The sequence below is a fragment of the Salvelinus namaycush genome, chromosome 3 (genome assembly GCF_016432855.1).
Source record: "Salvelinus namaycush isolate Seneca chromosome 3, SaNama_1.0, whole genome shotgun sequence".
NCBI lineage: Eukaryota > Metazoa > Chordata > Actinopteri > Salmoniformes > Salmonidae > Salvelinus > Salvelinus namaycush.
Genome location: NC_052309.1, coordinates 28,317,857 through 28,340,955, shown reverse-complemented (window position 1 = coordinate 28,340,955; position 23,099 = coordinate 28,317,857). Strand labels below are relative to the sequence as shown.

Sequence of the window (23,099 nt, the reverse complement as noted above, 5' to 3'; positions counted from 1 at the left end):
GGCTCCTCAACAGCTTCTACCCACAAGCCATAAGACTGCTGAACAATTAATAAAATTGCCAATGGACTATTTACCTTGACACTCCCCCCTCCCTTTTGTACACTGCTGCTATTCACTGCTTATTATCTATGCATAATCACGTCACCTCTACCTACATGTACAAATTACCTCAACTAACCTATACCCCCGCACACTGACTCAGTACCCCTGTATATAGCCTCGTTATTGTTATTTTATTGTGTTACTTTTTCTTATTTTTTTTACTTTAGTCTATTTGGTAAATATTTTCTTAACCAACAGTGCAGTTCAAGAAGAGTTAAGGGCTTATAAGTAAGCATTTCACGGTAAGGTCTACACTTGATTTAATTTGATTTGAACCACCCGAGCCACGGCCTGTTCACTCCGCTATCATCCAGAAGGCGAGATCAGTACAGGTGCATCAAAGCTGGGGCCGAGAGACTGAAAAACAGCTTCTATCTCAAGGCCATCAGACTGGTAAATAGCCATCATTAGCCGGCTACCACGTGGTTGCTCAACCCTGCACCTTAGAGGCTGCTGCACTATGTAGAGAGACATGGAATCACTGGTCACTTTAAATAGAATACTAGTCACTTTAATAGTGTTTGCATACTGTTTTACTCATTTTATATGCTTTTCACCCAGTTTAACTTCTCCCTTTCCTACCGCCCGGATCCAAGAATGTCAAGCCGGATGCGCTTTCATGCAGCTATAGCCCCGCAGCTACTCCCTCGGACCACGAGACCATCCTCCCCTCCTCGTGTCTGGCGGCGGCACTCAGCTGGGGAATAGAGAATCAGGTCCGTGAGACGCAGCGTTCCCAGCCAGACCCGGAGGGGGGGGGGGTGGCAGATGTTTGTCCCTGACGCTATCCTCCCCTCGGTCCTGGAGCGGGCCCACTCTATAGGATTATCTGCCACCTGGTCTCCCATCGGACCCTGGCCTCTATGCGACAATGCTTTTGGTGGCCTACCATGGTCCCTGATGTGTGTCCGCATTCGTCGCCGCCTGCACGATCTGTGTGCAGAATAAAACTCCTTGGCAAGCTCTGGCCTTCAACCACTTTCTGTCCCTCACCGTCCTTGGTCACACATATCCCTGGACTTCGTGGCTGGTCTTCCCCCATCTGATGGCAACACCATCATCCTTACAGTAGTGGACCGGTTTTCCAGCACGTCTTCCAGATCCATGGACTCCCAGTGGACATGGTCTCTGACCGGGGTCCTCAGTTCTCGTCATGGCTCTGGAAGGCGTTCTGCACGCTCATTGGGTCGTCGGCCAACCTGTCCTCCGGGTTCCACCCCTGTCTAATGGCCAGTCGGAGCGAGCCAATCTGGACCTGGAGACGACTCATCGCTGCCTTGTCTCTGCCAAAACCACCACCTGAAGCCAGCAACTCGTGTGGGTTTACTCCCGTGACACCCTCCCCTGCTCTGTCACTGGTCTCTCGCTATTTGAGTGTTCCCTGGGATATCTGCCCCCGATCTTCCCGGAGCAAGAGGAAGAGCAAGAGGAAGAGGCCGGCATACCCTCTGCCCAGATGTTCGTCCGCCGCTGTTGCCGGACCTGGAAGAGAGCTCGGTTGGCTCTTCTCAAGACCACCTCCAGGTATCGATGACAGGCAGACCACCACTGGCTTTTCACTAGGGATCTGCGCCTCGGGGTGGAGTCCCGCAAACTTTCGGCCCTTTTCCCATCTCCAAGATTCTTAGTCTCTCTGCTGTTCGTCTTCTGTTGTATCATACCCTCTGTATACATCCCACTTTTCATGTGTCTAGGATTAAACCTATGCCTCACAGCCCTTTGTCTCCTGTTTCCAGGCCCACCCCTCTCCTCCAACTAGAGTACACGATGAGGCGCCTCCTGAAGGTTCGACCGTGGGGCAGGGGATTCCAGTACCTGGTTGACTAGGAGGGTTATGGCCCGAAGGAGAGGTGCTGGGTCCCCGCCAGGGACATCCTGGACCCAGGCATCATCGCTGAGTTCCACCGCCGGCACCCTGGTCAACCAGGTATGCACCCAGGTAGGACACCAGGTGGCTACTGTCACACCCTGATCTGTTTCACCTGTCTTTGTGCTTGTCTCCACCCCCTTCCAGGTGTCACCCATCTTCCCCATCTCACCCATCTTCCCCTGTTGCCAGTTCGTTTTGTCTCGTCAAGCCTACCAGCGTTTTCCCCCGTACTCTCTTGTTAGTTCCTGTTTTCTAGTTCTCCCGGGTTTTTGACCATTCGGCCTGCCCTGACCCTGAGCCTGCCTGCCGTTCTGTACCTTACGGACTCTGCCCTGGATTACTGACCTCCGCCTGCCCTTGACCTGCCGTTTATCTTCCCCCTGTTTTGTAAATGAACATTTGTCACTTTGAACTTTGTCTGCATCTGGGTCTTATCCTGAGGTCTGATAATTTAGCTGATTTGACTATTGATTAGATTTTTGTGTCTGAATCCATTTGAGGGTATTTTTTCTTCCAAATGATAGTACATAATGAACAATTAGATGTAGTGATAAAAAGTACACACTTCATTGGGATATAAAATGATTACCATAACGATCAATGACAAATAACAAATATGACAATGTGTAAATACAGTAGATGAAAGCAGGGTTTTTGTCTTTCTTTGTCATAATTCCTTTGTTGTGGAAAATGTACAGTATGGTGATGTGTCATCACCTTGATTTCCTTCCTCTTGTTTGATGGTGTCACGTTCTTTCAAGATCGAACCCAGAAGCAGACCAGGACAAGGAGCGTAGGAAGAAGGTGAGTATTTATTTACAATTAAATGTGAAAGGGTAGATATATCCAGATGGCGTAGCGGGCAGCGGTGGTGAATTGATGAGAGGAAATAGGTGAATCCAATGGAGTAGCGGAATCCTCCGTCAACCAGGCGGGAATGGGGTGAATGATCCGGGTGAGTAACTGAAGACAAAACAAACGGAGATAAGTTCAAGGCAAGCAATACGTAAACAAAAACAACAAAACAAATACTATCCAACTTGAGTCTGGTACTATGGCACAACATACTGTTCATGGCTAACGATCCGGCAGGGAATGGAAGTCAGGTCAGAGCTTTTGAAGGGGAGAGATGATGATCAGGACAGGTGTGCAGAATACTGATGGGACACAGGTGCGGGTGAACGTCAATCTCCCAACAAGCTAATTCGCCCGGCAACCAGACAGGGTGCGTTCCAGGACACCTGAAACACACTCCAGGACAGACACACAGGCAAACCCAGACTCAGGAAGCGGGATTCGTGACAGTACCCCCCCTCCGACGAACGCCACCGGGCGGACTACCTGGAGCGCCAGGGTGGAGGCGGTAGAAGTCACGAAGCAGGTCGTCATCCAGGATCTGACGCCGAGGAATCCAACTCCTCTCCTCTGGACCATATCCTTCCCAATCCACTAAATACTGGTACCCTCGACCCCGCCGTCTGGAGTCCATGATGCGGCGCACCGTGTAGACAGGACCACCTCCGATCATCCGAGGAGGAGGAGGACGAGGAGGAGGGGGCAACAGAGGACTGAGGTGAACCGGCTTGAGGCAGGAGACATGAAAGGTGGGATGTACTCTAAGAGTTGCAGGCAACTTGAGTCGAACCACAACAGGATTAATGATTCTCTCCACTACAAACGGACCAATGAACTTCGGTGACAACTTTCTCGACTCAGTCCGTAGAGGAAGATCCCGTGTAGCCAACCAAACCTTATCTCCGACCGTATAAGCTGGGGCAGGAATACGGCGACGATTCGCCTGGATCTGATACCGGTCAGACACTCTAAGGAGAGCCTTCCTGGCCCGATGCCAGGTCCGGTGGCAACGACGAATGTGGGTCTGGACAGAGGGAACCGAGAGATCCCTTTCCTGAGAAGGAAACAAAGGAGGTTGGTAACCGTACAGGCATTGGAAGGGGGACATCCCAGTGGCAGATGACGGAAGGGTATTATGGGCATACTCGACCCAGGGTAATTGAGATGACCAAGAGGTAGGATCAGAAGAGACAAGACAACGCAGCGTGGACTCCATCTTCTGGTTGGCTCTCTCCGCCTGACCATTAGATTGAGGATGAAATCCAGAAGTGAGACTGACTGTAGCTCCAATGGCCAAACAGAAAGATCTCCAAACAGCAGAGGTAAACTGAGGACCACGGTCAGAAACAATGTCACTGGGCAATCCGTGGACCCTGAAAACCTCCCTAACCCGGATCTCAGACGTCTCCGTAGCCGATGGAAGCTTGGAGAGAGGAACAAAATGAGCAAACTTGCTGAATCTGTCCACAATGGTCAGAATGACCGTGTTCCCAACAGAAGGGGGCAATCCCGTGACAAAATCCAGGGCCAGATGCGACCAAGGTCGCCGAGGAATAGGTAGAGGGTGAAGAAGCCCAGAGCTGGGCCGATTGGTACTCTTGTTCTGAGCACAAACAGGACATGCGGCAACAAACCTCCGGGTATCTTCTCCCATGGCAGGCCACCAAAATCGTCTGCGCAGTAGCGCCATAGTCCGAGCAACGCCAGGGTGACAAGCTATCTTGCTGGCGTGGGACCACTGAAGAACAGCAGAACGGACCGACTCAGGCACGAACAACCGACCGGGTGGACCGTTACCAGGGCCGGGCTGCGTCCGAAGGGCCGCCATCACATCCTCCTCAATCCTCCATGTAACGGCTCCCACGACAAGATTCTGGGGAAGAATCGTCTCAGTCTTGGCCCCACTCTCCTCCGTCTTGGAGAACATCCGGGACAAGGCGTCCGCCTTGCCGTTCTTCGACCCAGGTCGGAACGTCAGGGAAAAATTGAAGCGTCCAAAAAACAAAGCCCACCTGGCCTGACGGGAGTTGAGACGTTTAGCCGATTGCATGTAAGCCAGATTCTTGTGGTCAGTCCAGACCACAAACGGTTGCTCCGCTCCCTCCAACCAGTGACGCCACTCATCCAAGGCAAGCTTCACAGCGAGAAGCTCCCGGTTACCCACATCGTAGTTTCTTTCAGCTGGAGAAAGACGACAAGAGTAGAAGGCGCAGGGATGGAGTTTACCGTCAGTGGAGCTACGCTGGGACAGGATGGCGCCCACCCCCACATCAGACGCGTCCACTTCAACAACAAACTGACGGGAAGTGTCAGGTTGAGAGAGAATCGGGGCGTTGGTGAATCGACTCTTCAAATCCAGAAATGCTCGGTCTGCCTCAGGAGTCCAACAGAACCTTCTGGTGCAAGACGTCAGAGCAGTTAATGGGGCGGCCACCCGGCTGTAATCACGGATAAACCTCCGATAGAAGTTCGCAAACCCCAGGAATCTCTGGAGCTGCAATCTCGTACCGGGCTGGACCCAATCCCGAACCGCCCGAACCTTCTCTTGGTCCATCTTGATCTCTCCCCTGGAGATGATGTACCCGAGAAAGGATGTAGTGTGGGCGTGAAAATCACACTTCTCTGCCTTCACAAACAGACGGTTCTCCAATAACCGCTGCAGGACCTGCTTAACATGCTGGATGTGGCTGGAAAGCTCCTTGGAGAAAATCAGGATGTCATCCAGGTAAACGAACACAAACAGACCGATCATATCCCTCAGCACGTCATTCACCAAACATTGGAACACTGCTGGAGCGTTGGAAAGTCCAAACGGCATCACCAGGTACTCGAAATGTCCCATAGGTGTATTGAATCCAGTCAACCACTCGTCCCCCTCCTTGATCCGAACCAGATGATACGCATTGCGTAGATCAAGCTTCGTAAACACAGTAGCACCCTGTAAAGAATCGAAAGCGGAGCTCATCAAGGGCAAGGGGTACTTGTTCTTCACCGTAATATCATTCAACCCCCGATAATCAATACACGGTCGAAGAGAGCCATCCTTCTTACTCACAAAAAAAAATCCAGCTCCCAGGGGTGATGACGAGGGACGAATGAGACCTGCAGCAAGAGACTCCTTTATGTAGGTTTCCAGGGCTTCCCGCTCAGGTCGAGAAATACTGTATAACCGCCCCTTGGGAAAGGCAGCTCCAGGGAACAGCTTAATTGTACAATCATAAGGTCGGTGGGGAGGAAGTGACTGAGCTTTCTGCTTACTGAACACCTCACCCAACTCGTGATATGTTTCAGGAACCAGGGACAAATCAGGAGAAGCAGACTCAAAGACCCGACTGGGGACAGCATGAGAACAGGCAGTCCTGAGGCAGTTAGCATGGCACTCAATGCTCCAACTAGTTACCTTTCCAGTCACCCAATCGAACGAGGGATTGTGTTCCTTTAGCCAGGGGTATCCAAGAACCAGAGGTACATGGGGGGAAGGCAAAATGAAAAAAGAAATAACCTCTGAATGATTCCCCGACAACAACATCTTAACCGGTTCAGTCCTCATAGTGATCCGTGCCAGAACACTGCCGTTCAGAGTGGTTGCTTCAATGGCTTCCGGTAATTGCTCCTTGGAAAGCCCCAGCTGTTCCACTAAGTCGGCATCAATGAAGCTGTCATCGGCACCTGAATCGATGAAAGCGTTAATCGCTAAACTCTGATCCTTATTTATGAGGGTAGCAGGGAAACGAGGTCTGACAGGACTCTTAAGAGGTTGAAACTGGCTCGCTAACAAACCTCCCAAACTTAACGAGCCGAGCAGTTTAACGGGCGCTGAGGAAAAACGGAGATGTAATGTCCCGAACTACCACACTTCTTCTCCCTCCTTCTCTCTCGGACTCTATTATCTACCCGGATAGCTAAGGTGACCAAACTATCTAGGTCACTAGGCTCTGGATAGGAGATCAGCTCGTCCTTGAGTTGCTCCGACAACCCCTGGTAAAAAACCGCTTGTAGTGATTCCTCATTCCAACCACTCTCCACAGCCAATGTCCTGAATTCTATCACAAAGTCTGCCACACTGAGAGTTCCTTGGCGAAGAGAGAACAAACGTTTAGCTGCGTCCTTACCTCGGACTGGATGGTCAAAAAGCTTTCTCATCTCTGCCGTGAACCCCTGGTATGACGTCATGCAGGTGTCCCGTCGTTCCCAAACAGCTGAAGCCCATTCAAGAGCTCTACCACGCAGCAGCTCAATAACAAAAGCTATCCTAGCCTTATCTGTGGCGTAAGAGTAGGGCTGCAGATCAAAAACTAACCCACATTGCAAAAGAAATGAACGGCATCCTCCCAGATCTCCCTCGTACTTATCCGGTGTCGGAACCTTGGGCTCACGGAAGGAACCCGCTCCCGAATCGGCAGGTGATATGGGTGAAACAGGTGGTAGATGATCCACCGGCAACCTGAGCTGATCCTGGATACTCGTTAATCTATCCGATAAGTTTCGGATCGAACCCGCTATCTCGTGTAGCGCAGTCTTGTGTTGTCCCAACATCTTCTCCTGCTGGGTGATTGCATGGCAAACGGAGTCCAGGTCCGCTGGGTTCATCACTGGCCGGATCGTTCTGTCACGTTCTTTCAAGATCGAACCCAGAAGCAGACCAGGACAAGGAGCGTAGGAAGAAGGTGAGTATTTATTTACAATTAAATGTGAAAGGGTAGATATATCCAGATGGCGTAGCGGGCAGCGGTGGTGAATTGATGAGAGGAAATAGGTGAATCCAATGGAGTAGCGGAATCCTCCGTCAACCAGGCGGGAATGGGGTGAATGATCCGGGTGAGTAACTGAAGGCAAAACAAACGGAGATAAGTTCAAGGCAAGCAATACGTAAACAAAAACAACAAAACAAATACTATCCAACTTGAGTCTGGTACTATGGCACAACATACTGTTCATGGCTAACGATCCGGCAGGGAATGGAAGTCAGGTCAGAGCTTTTGAAGGGGAGAGATGATGATCAGGACAGGTGTGCAGAATACTGATGGGACACAGGTGCGGGTGAACATCAATCTCCCAACAAGCTAATTCGCCCGGCAACCAGACAGGGTGCGTTCCAGGACACCTGAAACACACTCCAGGACAGACACACAGGCAAACCCAGACTCAGGAAGCGGGATTCGTGACAGATGGAGAGGGTTTTGACAGTGATTAGTCACCTGAGACATTGCTCAACTTCCCATGCTATAAGCATATATAAGACATCCCCTGGCCACACACCACACAAACAAGAAGCTCTCAAGGAAGAAGCATCATGAAGACTTTCAATCTGTGCTTACTACTAGTCAACCTGGCAATAGTGGTTTACTCTTTGCCAATATCGCCACCTACTGAAGAAGATGAAGCCCTTGCAGAGGTATGCTTTTTGTCAAATATTTTGGAAGGAAGGTCTTTACGGGTTTTACAACTGAAAATATTATGATGGAACAGGTGTGTTCATGTAACTTCATATGGCTCAGTCAGGTTGAATGTGTTATATTACATTCATAACACTGTAGTAAATGGTACTATCATTATAAGATCATGCTTGCTGTGTTTTCTGTAGACGTACCTGAAGAAGTTCTTTAACCTGACGGAGGAGACGGGTCCAATGTTCAGACGGGGGCCCAGCCAGCGGAGCAGGAAAGTCAGCGAGATGCAGAGGTTCTTTGGCCTCAAGGTGACAGGAACCTTGGACGCTGAGACCGTAAAGATGATGAAGAAGCCACGCTGCGGGTTACCTGACGTCCAACTCGGCCGATTCACCACCTTCGATAACCTTAAGTGGCCGACAAACCAGCTTACCTACAGGTGAGAGGAGTGAGAAAAACAAGTTGACCATGGTGAATTGATACTAAGCAAAAATAGGGTTTGTAATGTTAACATTTAGTTAGTTGCAATACCAATTGGGTTGTCTTCAAACTTTGAGAAAAACACTGAACTACACCAAACTGTTTGTTGCACTCACCACGGTAAGTCGCTCTGGATAAGAGCATCTGCTCAATGACTAAAATGTAAAAAATGTAAATGTGTCAATCATAAAGGTTTTGTATTTGCAAACATCAAATTATACACAGAGACACTGTGAGTGATATGCCAAAGTCAGGGTTTGCTGAACAAACCCCGAAAAAAAATTAACATTGAGAAATATTTTTCTAATGTTGACTGTTGGTGTATTGTCTTTTTCAGAATTGAGAACTACACTCCTGACATGTCTGTGGCTGAGGTGGACAACTCCATAGAGAGAGCACTACAGGTGTGGGCCAAGGTCTCCCCCCTAAGGTTCACCCGTATCTACCGCGGCACCGCTGACATCATGATCTCCTTCGGCAACAGAAGTAAGAAACGTTTATCTTACCTAACACAATGTTAATGTGACCAACTGAAACAGAATTCATTAAATATTTAGAAAGTGTAACCTGGAATTACTTGGATGGGATTCTGAATATGTTTGTCAAAGCTACTAATAACCTATTATAACAATAATATTGGTAAAAGACCATAGGTCTGATGCACCAACATGTCATACTGTACATGTACACTAAGAATGTATACATTTAAAGATCCACTCCATATATACACACTACCGTTCAAAAGATTGGGGTCATTTACAAATGTCCTTGTTTTTGAAAGAAAAGCACATTTTTTGTCCATTAATATAACATCAAATTGATCAGAAATACAATGGAGACATTGTAAATGACTATTGTAGCTGGAAACGGTTTGATTTTTTTATGGAATATCTACATAGGCGTAGAGAGGCCCATTATCAGCAACCATCACTCCTGTGTTCCAATGGCACGTTGTGTTAGCTAATCCAAGTTTATCATTTTAAAAGGCTTATTGATCATTAGAAAACCCTTTTGCAATTATGTTAGCACAGCTGAAAACTGGTGTGGTGATTAAAGAAGCAATAAAACTGGCCTTCTTTAGACTAGTTGAGTGTCTGGAGCATCAAGATTTCTGGGTTCGATTACAGGCTCAAAATGGCCAGAAACAAAGACCTTTCTTCTGAAACTCGTCAGTCTATTCTTGTTCTGAGAAATGAAGGCTATTCCATGTGAGAAATTGCCAAGAAACTGAAGATCTCGTACAACGCTGTGTACTACTCCCTTCACAGAACAGCGCAAACTGTCTCTAACCAGAATAGAAAGAGTAATGGGAGGCCCTGGTGCACAACTGAGCAAGAGGACAAGTACATTAGAGTGTCTAGTTTGAGAAACAGATGCCTCACAAGTCCTCAACTGGCAGCTTCATTAAATAGTACCCGCAAAACACCAGTCTCAACGCCAACAGTAAAGAGGCGACTCCGGGATGCTGGCCTTCTAGGCAGAGTTACAAAGAAAAAGACATATCTCAGAATGGCCAATAAAAATAAAAGAATATGATGGGCAAAAGAACAAACACTGGACAGAGGAAGATTGGAAAAAAGTGTTGTTGACAGACAAATCTAAGTTTGAGGTGTTCGGATCACAAAGAAGAACATTAGTGAGAGGCAGGAAAAATTAAAAGATGCTGGAGGAGTGCTTGACGCCATCTGTCAAGCATGATGGAGGCAATGTGATGGTATGGAGGTGCTTTGGTGGTGGTAAAGTGGGAGATTGTACAGGGTAAAAAGGATCTTGAAGAAGGAAGGTTATCACTCCATTTTTCAACGCCATGCCATACCCTGTGGACAGTGCTTAATTGGAGCCAATTTCCTCCTACAAAAGGACAATGACCCAAAGCACAGCTCCAAAATATGCAAGAACTATTTAGGGAAGAAGCAGTCTGCTGGTATTCTGTCTATAATGGAGTGGCCTTCACAGTCACCGGATCTCAACCCTATTGAGCTGTTGTGGGAGCAGCTTGACCGTATGGTACCTAAGCAAAGCCCATCAAGCCAATCCAACATGTGGGAGGTGCTTCAGGAAGCATGGGGTGAAATATCTTCAGATTACCTATACAAATTGACAACTAGAATGTCAAAGATCTGCAAGACTGTAAATGTTGAAAACGAAGGATTCCTTGACGAAAGCAAAGTTTGAAGGACACAATTAGTATTTCAATTAAAAATCAATATTTATAACCTTGTCAACGTCTTTACTATATTTCCTATTCATTTTGCAACTCATTTCACATCTCTAAGTGACCCCATACTTTTGAACAGTAGTGTATATAAACGCAGCAAAAAAAGAAACGTCCTCTCACTGTCAACTGCATTTCTTTTCAGCAAACTTAACATGTGTAAATATTTGTATGAACATAACAAGATTCCACAACTGAGACATAAACTGGACAAGTTCCACAGCCATGTGACTAACAGAAATTGAATAATGTGTCCCTAAACAAAGGGGGGGGTCAAAATCAAAAGTAACAGTCAGTATCTGGTGTGGCCACCTGCTGCATTAAGTACTGCAGTGCATCTCCTCCTCATGGACTGCACCAGATTTGCCTGTTCTTGCTGTGAGATGTTACCCCACTCTTCCACCAAGGCACCTGAAAGTTCCCGGACATTTCTGGGGCGGAACGGCCCTAGCCCTAGCCCTCACCCTCCAATCCAACAGGTCCCAGAAATGCTCAATGGGATTGAGATCCGGGCTCTTTGCTGGCCATGGCAGAACACTGACATTCCTGTCTTGCAGGAAATCACGCACAGAACGTGCAGTATGGCTGGTGGCATTGTCATGCTGGAGGGTCATGTCAGGATGAGCCTGCAGGAAGGGTACCACATAAGGGAGGAGGATGTCTTCCCTGTAACGCACAGTGTTGAGATTGCCTGCAATGACAACAAGCTCAGTCCGATGATGCTGTGACACACATGCCACAGACCATGACGGACCCTCCACCTCCATATTGATCCCTCTCCAGAGTACAGGCCTCGTTGTAATGCTCATTCCTTTGACGATAAACGCGAATCCGACCATCACCCCTGGTGAGACAAATCCGCGAGTCGTCAGTGAAGAGCACTTTTTGCCAGTCCTGTCTGGTCCACCGACGGTTGTATTGTGCCCATAGGCGACATTGTTGCCGGTGATGTCTGGTGAGGACCTGCCTTACAACAGGCCTACAAGCCCTCAGTCCAGTCTCTCTCAGCCTATTGCGGACAGTCTGAGCACTGATGGAGAGATTGTGCGTTCCTGTTGTAACTCGGGCAGTTGTTGCAATCGTGTACCTGTCCCACAGGTGTGATGTTCGGATGTACCGATCCTGTGCAGGTGTTGTTACACGTGGTCTGCCACTGCGAGGACGATCAGCTGTCCGTCCTGTCTCCCTGTAGCTCTGTCTTAGGCATTTCACAGTACGGACATTGCAATTTATTGCCCTGGCCACATCTGCAGTCCTCCTTGCAGCATGCCTAAGGCATGTTCACACAGATGAGCAGGGACCCTGGGCATTTTTCTTTTGGTGTTTTTCAGAGTCAGTAGAAAGGCCTCTTTAGTGTCCTAAGTTTTCAGAACTGTGACCTTAATTGTCTACCGTCTGTAAGCTGTTAGTATCTTAATGACCGTTCCACAGGTGCATGTTCATTAATTGTTTATGGTTCATTGAACAAGCATGGGAAACAGTGTTTAAACCCTTTACAATGAAGATCTGTGAAGTTATTTGGATTTTTACAAATTATCTTTGAAAGACAGGGCCCTGAAAATGGGATCTTTCTTTTTTTGCTGAGTTTATATATACATATTTTAATTTCTTTGTTGAAAAACATAATTCCAAGTATAAAAAGTAAAGTAAAGTCAGTCGTGGAAAAAATACCCAATTGTCATAATTGAGTAAAAGTTAAGATACCTTAAGAGAAAATTACTCAAGTAAAAGTGAAAGCCATCCAGTAAAATACTACTTTAGTAAAAGTCTAAAAGTATTTGGTTTTGAATATACTTAAGTATCAAAAGTATATTTAATTGCTAAAATATACTTAAGTATTGAAAGTAAAAGTTTAAATAATTTCAAATTCTCTATTTTAAACAAACAAGATGGCACCATTTTCATTTTTATTCACTGATAACCAGGGGCACACTCCAACACTTGGACAAAAGAAGCAGTGTTTAGTGAGTCCACCTGATCAGAGGCAATAGGGATGACCAGGGATGTTCTGTTGATAAGTGTGTGAATTTGGCCATTTTCCTGTCCTGCTAGTCATTCAAAATGTAATGAGTACTTTTGGGTGTCAGGGAAAATGTATGGAGTAAAAAGTACATTTTCTTTAGGAATGTAGTGAAGTAAAAGTAAATATAAAATATAAAGTACAGGTACCCCAAAAAACAACTTAAGTAAAAATGTTTTAAAGTACTACTTAAGTACTTTACACCACTGAGTAAAGTACACACACTTAAGGGTGAAAAAACGAAATAGTGTTTATTTACACAATGGCTAAGTTCAGTTGGTCTTGTGGGTGCACTCTGATATCATTGGCCTCCCCCTTGCTTATGGTAACAACAGAGGAGCAATAGTGGACAAAAGAGGAAAGGCCAACCTCCCAACTTGTGGCATTTAATTAGGAGCCCTGCACCACCTACTAAAATGCACCTTTTGTGAGGTAAATCAGGTGATAACTGAGGTGCTAGGGAGGCTGAAGTGGGTCTTCAAAACCGAAACATGAAAGACAGACAGACCCTTAAAAGGCTCTCAGGATGTTTGAGTAGCAGGGTTAGAAAGGGAGAGCGGGAGATACCTGTGGAGGATCCACTCTTTACATTCCTCCTGTCAGAGCACAGTGCAGGTATATTCAGACATTATGACAGTATTCCCTGGCTAAAAGCCTTTAAACAGAGGGGCACCCTACGCCCCATCCCACTTACATAACCAACATCACCACCACTCGTAAAAAAAACACATGACATCAGTATCATATCACTGCTTGTCCCCCTCACTGTAATCTGTCTACAGTTTGATGAGTTGAAAGAGTGATATTAGAGTCACTTTGCCTTATTACATTGGGCCCCTATAAGTGCATCGGTTTGAGAAACTAACATAAATATATATTTTTTTTTATACAGTATGCATTTGTCCTCATCTCTGATGGCTCCTACTATTATTTCTCCTGTCTGTGTAGATCATGGTGATTTCTACCCCTTCGATGGCCCTGATGGCACCCTGGCCCATGCCTTCTCCCCCGGCGCTGACATTGGAGGAGATGCTCATTTTGATGATGACGAGTACTTCACCTTCAGCTCAACCAGAGGTGAGAACCTCTATCACAACAATAAATGTGGAACATAACTTAATTTACTACATTACCCTGTTTCAATTGTAGGACAATCCTGGGTGAAGTGTCAGGTAGCTTAGCGGTTAAGAGCATTGGGCCAGTAACAGAAAGGTAGCTGATTTGAATAACCAAGTCGACTAGGTGAAAAATATATCAATGTGCCCTTGAACAAGGCACTTTATCCAAATAGCTTTTGTAAGTCGTTCTGGTAAAAAAAATCTGCTAAAATTGAAATGTCATGAAAATGTCCACAACAGAGTAGAAGAATGATATATTTTCATCATATAGGGTACAACCTGTTCTTGGTGGCTGCCCATGAGTTTGGCCATTCCCTGGGTCTCAGCCACTCCAACGACCCTGGAGCGCTGATGTTCCCAGTGTACAGCTACACAGAGCCCAGCACCTTCTCTCTGCCTCGTGATGATGTCACCGGTATCCAGTACATATACGGTCAGTATTCAATTATCTTTTCACTTTCTGACCTGTTTGATTTATATTTATATTGCTGTATTCCACTTCTTTTGACTAACAAAAAGGCTCATGCTAAAAATCTCCAAGTAACTAATTTATGAGACTTTCCAATATTGGAACCGGAACTAATGAGTATCTGTGTCCTCCAGGCCCAAACCCAGATGTTAACCCCAACCCAGATAAGCCCGACCCTACACCTGCTTCCACCCCTGATGCCTGTGACCCCACCCTGGTCCTGGATGCTGTCACCACTCTGCGTGGGGAGAAGATGTTCTTCAAGGGCAGGTACAGCACATCATGTAGCCTAGATCAGATGTTCAGTGACTTATGGTAACCTACAGCTCAGACACAGTCAATGAATGACACTGTTTCCCAGAGAAACAAAATGGTTGCCTTTTAATCTGTGATCCAGAGCTCTAAAGTCCTGATGACCTCCCTCCATCTTCAGGTTCTTCTGGCGTATTTACCCTCAGAGCAGCAAACCACATCAGAACCTCATCAAGAATTTCTGGCCTGAACTCCCCGACAACATCAATGCTGCTTATGAGAGCCAGCTATCTGACAGAGTGTTCCTCTTTAAAGGTATTGCAGTCACAAATTGCCTCAAATTAGCCCTTGTATGGCTGTAGTCTCCACATGGTGTCCAGACAACAACTGTGGAGGCTACAGCCATATCAGTGCTAGCCTCACTATATGCCTGTAATGAATACTGTGTGAATACATTAACCTGTTTAATTGGAGTCATATCTCAGTAATACTGTCTGTGTCCCTGCAGATCGTCAGGTCTGGGCTCTCTATGGCTATAACATCGCCCCCGGCTATCCCAGAAACCTGAAGAGCTTGGGTCTGCCCAGGACCGTGAAGAAAGTTGACGCCGCCCTGTACGATGAACATTCTCGCAAGACCTTGTTCTTTGTTGGCGACAACTACTACAGGTTAGTGGAGTCTAGTTTATCAATACAAGCTATAGAATTTTTGGTCACTTTTTCTATGTACTGTATGTTGCCATTATATATTTATGTCAAGAGTATCACAATCTCACTAATATTGCTGTTACCGTAGTTACGATGAGGAAATGAAAAGCATGGACAGAGGTTTCCCCAAGCGTGTGGATGAACAGTTCCCAGGCATGACAAGCAAAGTGACTGCAGCCTTCCAAGTCCGAGGTGAGTGCGATACAGCATCTAAGCACACAACTGTGCATTACAAGCCAAGGAGACGTAAATATACAAAATATTATTTCCTACCTTCTACAGTTTTCATTGAATATAAGAAAATCCCCTGAATAGTCCTTTTAAGTCATATTTTAGATTTTCTTGAGCATTGATAGTTTGTCAGTGCGGCATGTCGCTAACCTCTCTACCCTATATGGTTTTCAGGCTTCACCTACCTCTATAGTGGCCCCTACGTGTTTGAATACAGCATGAGGACCAGAAGACAGTTCCGCGTGCTAGGAAACAACTACTTCCTGCCTTGTTAGACCATCAACCATAATGAAATGCTTAAGAAGCAGCCGTGAACAATGATGAATTTAGCCAAATGACAAAGTTGTTTCAAACATGAAGTTGTATTTTTGGGAGATTTTACAGATTTGTTTTCTAGGAAATATTATTTCCATATATCTATTTAAATATATATTTATGTATCTAAATTATTTTATATTTTTCTTGACTAAATAATCTGAAAACATGAATGTAGGCCAAACATATTTGTACATGTTGCATATTCAAATAAATTCCAAGTTTTTGTGATTTCTTTGTTTTTGGCTTTTACTATGGTGGACTTATGGTGGAAACATTATGAAGCATAGATGTTAATTTGAACCCTTTTCTGATGAAACCTCAGACAACATTACCAAACAAATATACACAAATATACAACCAACATGTGGACATCCCTTCAAATGAGTGGATTTGGCTATTTCAGCTAGACCCGTTGCTGACAGGTGTATAAAATTGAGCACACAGCTATACAATCTCCATAGACAAACATTTGCAGTAGATTAGCCCACACTGAAGAGTTCAGTGACTTTCAACATGGCACCGTCATTTGATGCCACCTTTCCAACAAGTCAATTCGTCAAATTTCTGCCCTGTTAGAGCTGCCACGGTCAACTGTAAGTGATGTTATTGTGAAGTGGATACGTCTTGGAGCAACAACGGCTCAGCCGCGACGTGGTAGGCCACATAAGCTCACAGAACGGGACCGCTGAAGCGCATAAAAATTGCCTGTCGGTTGCAACACTCACTACCGAGTTCCAAAATGCCACTGGAAGCAATGTCAGCACTATAACTGTTCGTCGGGAGCTTCATGAAATAGGTTTTCATGGCCGAGCAGCCGCACACAAGCCAAAGATAACCATGCGCAATGCCAAGCGTCGGCTGGAGTGGTGTAAAGCTCACCGCCATTGGACTCTGGAGCAGTGGAAACGCATTCTCTGGAGTGATGCATCACGCTTCACCATCTGGCAGTCCGACAGACGGTTCTGGGTTTAGTGGATGCCAGCAGAACGCTACCTGCCCGAATGCATAGTGTCAACTGTAAAGTTTGGTGGAGGAGGAAAGTCTGGGGCTGTTTTTCAACTTTCGGGCTAGGCCCCTTAGTTCCAGGGAAGAGAAATTGTATCGCTACAGCATCAATGACATTCTAGATTATTCTGTGCTTCCAACTTAGTGGCAACAGTTTGGGGAAGGCCCTATCCTGTTTCAGCATGACAATGCCCCCAGGCACAAAGCTAAGTCCATACACAAATGGTGTGTCGAGATCGGTGTGAAAGAACTTGACTGGCCTTCACAAAGCCCTGACCTCAACCCCATCAAACACCTTTGGGATGAATTGGAACGCCGACTGCGAGCCAGGCATAATCGCCCAACATCAGTGCCCGACCTCACTAATGGTCTTGTGGCTGAATGGAAGCAAGTCCCCACAGCAATGTTCCAACATCTATTGGAAAGCCTTCCCAGAAGAGTGGAGGCTGTTATAGCAGCAAAGGGGGGACCAACTCCATATTAATGCCCATGATTTTGAAACGAGATGTTTAAGGAGTAGGTGTCCACATACTTTTGGCCATGTAATGTATCTATATTAGGGTACATGAAAGCATAACAAATGGAATGGAAAATATAATACGATAGATAGAGAATAACAATGAAGAAACACTGTGGCACACCCATTTCAATGTCATACATGCAGCACACTGATTTAGTACACCACAAATTATTGAAGTACATTATATGGTGTGTGGCTTTGATCTGGTCAGCCTAGACTGCTATGTCTTTGATTATTTTCACACTACAATTTTTATGACAAAGCTCAGAACCGCTATGGCCATATCAAACAATGTCCCTCTTGTAATAAAATACAAAAACCAATGAGTATGAGCAGTGGAAAGAAACCATGAACTTGCGTGGCAGTCCCCAGGCTAGAGAAAATGAGGTATGAATCTACAACTCCATGTATTGCTTTGCTTGGTCAAACCCCCATTATAGTCCAGTGACACAGGACAAAATCAGAGGTAAGTGTTGCACAGATAACAATTATATGTTACGAAACGTTAGAAACAGGTTATCAGTTGTCACATCAGTATAAGGCATTCTGACGACGCAGGCGCAACGCATTGGGGCAATGATCCTGCCTTAAAAGAAATATCCTCGTGTCAATGAAGTTTTTAGAATTGCCTAATTCCCTGTTTCCGCTCTTTGAACTCTTTAAACACACTGCACTAATCTGGGCAGTTACTTACAGTAGGTTAAGTGAAGCCTCAATATTGCCTTCCCTGGAAGCCTGTGTTTCAGACATTAGGAAGTGGATGGCGGCAAATGTTTTACTTTTAAACTCGGACAAAACAGAGATGCTAGTTCTAGGTCCCAAGACACAAAGATCTGCTGTTGGATCTGACAATTAATCTTGATGGTTGTTCAGTCGTCTCAAATAAAACTATGAAGGACCTCAGCATTACTCTGGACCCTGATCTTTCTTTTGACGAACATATCAAGAATATTTCAAGGGCATCTTTTTCCATCTACGTAACATTGCAAAAATCTGAAACTTTTTGTCCAAAAATGATGCAGAAAAGCTAATCCATGCTTTTGTCACTTCTAGGTTAGACTACTGCAATGCTCTACTCTCCTGCTACCCAGATAAAGCACTAAATGATCTTCAGTTAGTGCTAAACACAGCTGCTAGAATTCTGACTAGAACCAAAAAATGTGATCATATTACTCCAGTGCTAGCCTCTCTACATTGGCTTCCTGTTAAGGTTTGGGCTGATTTCAAGGTTTTACTGCTAACCTACAAAGCATTACATGGCCTTACTACCACCTAAATCTCCGATTTGGTCCTGCCGTACATACCTACTGTACACGTACACTACGGTCACAAGACACAGGCCTCCTTATTGTCCATAGAATTTATAAGCAAACAGCTAGAGGCAGAGCTTTCTCCAATAGAGCTCCATTTTTATGGAATGGTCTGCCTATCCATGTGAGACGCAGACTCGGTCTCGACCTTTAAGTCTTTACGGAATACATCTCTTCAGTAGGTCCTATGATTGAGTGTAGTCTGACCCAGGGATGCGAAGGTGAACGGCAAGTCACTGGAGCGATGAACTGCCCTTGCTGTCTCTGCCTGGCTGGCTCCCCTCTCTCCACTGGGATTCTCTGCCTCTGACCCTACTACGGGGGCTGAGTCACTGGCTTACTAGTGCTCTTCCATGCTGGCCCTAGGAGGGGTGCGTCATTTGAGTGGGTTGAGTCACAGACATGATCTTCCTGTCTGGTTTTGCGCCCCCTCGGGCTCGTGCGGTGGAGGAAATCTTTGTGGGCTATACTCAGCCTTGTCTCAGGGTAGTAAGTTGGTGGTCGGTTGATATCCCTCTAGTGGTGTGGGGGCTGTGCTTTGGCAAAGTGGGTAGGGTTATAACCTGCCTCGTTGGCCCTGTCTGGGGGACCCACCCGTCTCAGTCTCCAGTATCTATGCTGCAATAGTCTATGTGCCGGGGGGGTAGGGTTAGTCTGTTATATCTGGTGTAATTCTCCTGTCTTACCTGGTGTCCTGTGTGAATTTAAGTATGCTCCCTCTAATTCTCTCCCACCCCTCCTGGAGGAACTGAGCTCTAGGATCATGCCTCAGGACTATCTGGCCTGATGACACCTGGCTGTCCCCAGTCCACCTGGTTGTGCTGCTGCTCCTGTTCTGCCTGCGGCTAGGGAATCCTGACCTGTTCACCGGACGTGCTACCTTCTCAGACCTGCTATTTTAGACTCTCTCTCTACCACACCTGTCGTCTCGACCTCTGAATGCTCGGCTATGAAAAGCCAACTGACATTTACACCTGAGGTACTGATCAGTTGCACCCTCTACAATCACTGTGATTATTATTTGACCCTGCTGGTCATCTATGAACGTTTGAACATCTTGAAGAACAATCTGGCCATGTACTCTTAAAATCTCCACCTGGCACAGCCAGAAGAGGACTGGCCACCCCTCAGAGCCTGGTTCGTCTCTAGATTTCATCCTATGTTCTGGCCTTTCTAGGGAGTTTTTCCTAGCCACCGTGCTTCTACATCTGCATTGCTTGCTGTTTGAAGTTTTAGGCTGGGTTTCTGTATAGCACTTTGTGACATCTGCTGATGTAAAAAGGGCTTAATAAATAACCTTGATTGGTTGATTGAACAAGTTTCTCCCACAAGAAAACATTTCACAATGATTTATCCAGATTTTGGAATACTTCTGAATGCTTGCTTGGATTTAATTAACCTGCAACTTTAAATAATAAGCAAAAAAAAATATTATTTTCTTCTCAATCCTTTTCTAATGTTTTTACATGTTGTGTAAATTTCAGTGTGTATCCTGTATGTATGTAAATTTGCTGTATTCCGCATCAGGACGTCAGAAGCCAGCCATACAGTATAATGGTAACGCATCCTTAGTCTTGCCTGTCTGGGCATGAGTAAACATTTGCAGGGAAACCTCTCTCCCCTCTGGCTATTCTTGTACTTTAGCGTGTCCTTCAAAGCCTACTTAAAGTACTTTAGATTGACAGTTGTGCATATCACAGGGCTCTTGGTGTAGGAGTGGGTGTCAAATTAGCTACACGTCATTTGGGGGATTCAAGATTTTCCCCGGTTTTCCAATCCACTTCTAACAGCTGACTCACGTATTCCCTGGCCAATGTTGTTGTCCAGCACCCCCTCTCTAACAGCAATACTGTACTTCCCTAATGGCAATAGCCAGCTAAAACACACCAACCTAACTTGCTTTTATTTGTTTGATCACAGAGAGAAGTAAAGTTCTTCATACTTGATTTGAGGTTTTTAACCCTAACCAAATGTGATATGCATCCGACTTTGGTATACAACATTTGCATTCGTCGTTTTGGTTTGTGTTGTAAGTAGGCATTGATCAATGCCAAATGTTCAATTCAAATCTTCTTACCATCACATCTTCTTACCATCACATCTAAGCCAATATGACACAATTTTTGATGAAAATGTGATGGAGGTAGGCTACACAACACACGCTCGCCTTCCGTCATGTTCCATTCATGTCTGGTCTAGGTTATTGGCAAACAGTTTATTCTCATAGGCTCCATTACACCATCGGCTGACCAAGAGTGATATAGCTTTTAATTGTTCACAGATAAAGTAATGACAAATCAAACTTTGTCACATGCGCCAAATACAACAAGTGTAGACTACCGTGAAATGCTTACTTACAAGCCCTTAACCAACAGTGCAGTTCAAGAAGAGACAGTGCAGTTCAAGAGTCAACAAGAGGCAACACATAAAACATATAACAGCAGTTATAGCACAGTTGTAACCTGTGTATTATGAAGTGAAATGGTTGATTACGCAAGGTAAGCAATTAGATCATTATAAGCGATGAGTCTATAGGCTACACATCAGTCATAATAACTGTATATCAGTGAGCCAAGAATGATGCTTCATGTGCGTAAAGCACCAAGGAGCAATTGCCAAATTGATGAGTGTAGAGATGTCATCAGTGTTCTAGCCAAAGCTTCAAAGATTCTTGTGGAATTGTTTTGTCTGTAATACATTTCCAACCTCCAGCTCTGGGAGGATCACTGCTGTCAAACAGCTTGTTGTGAAGGGGAAATTAAAACTTCTACTTGGTCACAATCCCGGATCCGGGAGCACCCTCATCAGTAAAAAAGCTGACTAACATAGCGCCACAAGTAAATACTAGCATCTAAATATCATGAAATCACAAGTCCAAGACACCAGATGAAAGATACACATCTTGTGAATCCAGCCATCATTTCCGATTTTTAAAATGTTTTACAGGGAAAACACAATATGTATTTCTAGCTAACCACGATAGCAAAAGACCCAACCGCATATTTTCACAATTTTTTTACTGCATAGGTAGCTATCACAAATTCGACCAAATAAAGATATAAATAGTCACTAACCAAGAAACAACTTCATCAGATGACAGTCTGATAACATATTTATTGTATAGCATATGTTTTGTTCGAAAAATTTGCATATTTCAGGTATAAATCATAGTTTTACATTGCAGTAGTCTCACCAAAGCAGCTAGAATAACTACAGAAACCAACGTGAAATACCTAAATACTCATCATAAAACATTTATGAAAAATACACGGTGTACAGCAAATGAAAGACAAACATCTTGTGAATCCAGCCAATATTTCAGATTTTTTAAGTGTTTTACAGCGAAAACACAATATAGCATTATATTAGCTTACTACAATAGCCTACCACACAGCCGCATTCATTCAAGGCAGGTTAGCGATAGCGAATAAACCAGCAAAAGATATTAATTTTTTCACTAACCTTCTCAAACTTCATCAGATGACAGTCCTATAACATCATATTACACAATACATATATGGTTTGTTCGAAAATGTGCATATTTAGCGGTACAATTCGTGGTTGAACAATGTGAATACTAGCCAAACAGCACAAAATAATCCGGATATATTTCTGACACTCACATCATCTAATCAAATAACTAATCATATACTTTACTAAAAAATACAGGTTGGACAGCAAAGGAAAGATACACTAGTTCTTAATGCAACCGCTGTGTTAGATTTTTAAAAATAACCTTATTACGACATACAGCTTACGTTATAGCGAGACATCGCCCGAAATCTGGGCGGAATATAGTCTAAACATTTTCGACAGAAATACGAAATAATATCATAAATGGTTCCTACTATTTGATGAGCTTCCATCAGAATCTTGTACAAGGTGTCCTTTTTCCAGAATAATCGTTGTTTTGTTGTAGAATGTCGTCTTCATCTGTCGATTTAGCTAACAAAGATGGCCATGCGGCACGGAAGTGTCCAACTCACAATAACGCATAACAAAGGAAATACCGAAAATCGCAATATACTGATATAAACTGATATAACTCGGTTTAAAATAACTACCTTATGATGTTTTTAACACATATATCAAATAAAATCAGAGCCGGATATATCTAACTTCTAAAACGAAAGCTTTTCTGAACGCAATGCAGAGGTCCCTCTTGCGTCAGGCCAAACGGTGAAAAGACCAGACCCTCCGTTCCAAGACGTCTTGTTCGGCCTCAGATCTAGCTAGA

At 45.0% G+C, this 23,099-nt stretch overlaps 1 protein-coding gene across 1 annotated transcript; it reads left to right on the top strand.

Annotated features, from left to right (window-relative positions):
• The first annotated feature begins 1,936 nt into the window (after window positions 1-1,936).
• On the top strand, window positions 1,937-15,984 carry LOC120044313 (collagenase 3-like). Its single transcript, XM_038988929.1, has 10 exons — window positions 1,937-2,041; window positions 8,412-8,656; window positions 9,035-9,183; window positions 13,881-14,009; window positions 14,322-14,483; window positions 14,654-14,789; window positions 14,953-15,086; window positions 15,280-15,439; window positions 15,567-15,670; window positions 15,884-15,984. Exons 1-10 carry the CDS (start codon window positions 1,937-1,939, stop codon window positions 15,982-15,984), a joined length of 1,425 nt encoding a protein of 474 aa, XP_038844857.1.
• Window positions 15,985-23,099: the final 7,115 nt, after the last annotated feature.

Excerpts from the sequence above, each read along its gene's own strand:
- LOC120044313 (XM_038988929.1), top strand. The coding sequence starts at position 1,937 with ATGGCCCGAAGGAGAGGTGCTGGGTCCCCGCCAGGGACATCCTGGACC. Across the intron at positions 14,790-14,952 it reads AAGATGTTCTTCAAGGGCAG|GTTCTTCTGGCGTATTTACC; the intron begins GTACAGCACATC and ends CTCCATCTTCAG. Across the intron at positions 15,671-15,883 it reads TGCAGCCTTCCAAGTCCGAG|GCTTCACCTACCTCTATAGT; the intron begins GTGAGTGCGATA and ends TATGGTTTTCAG.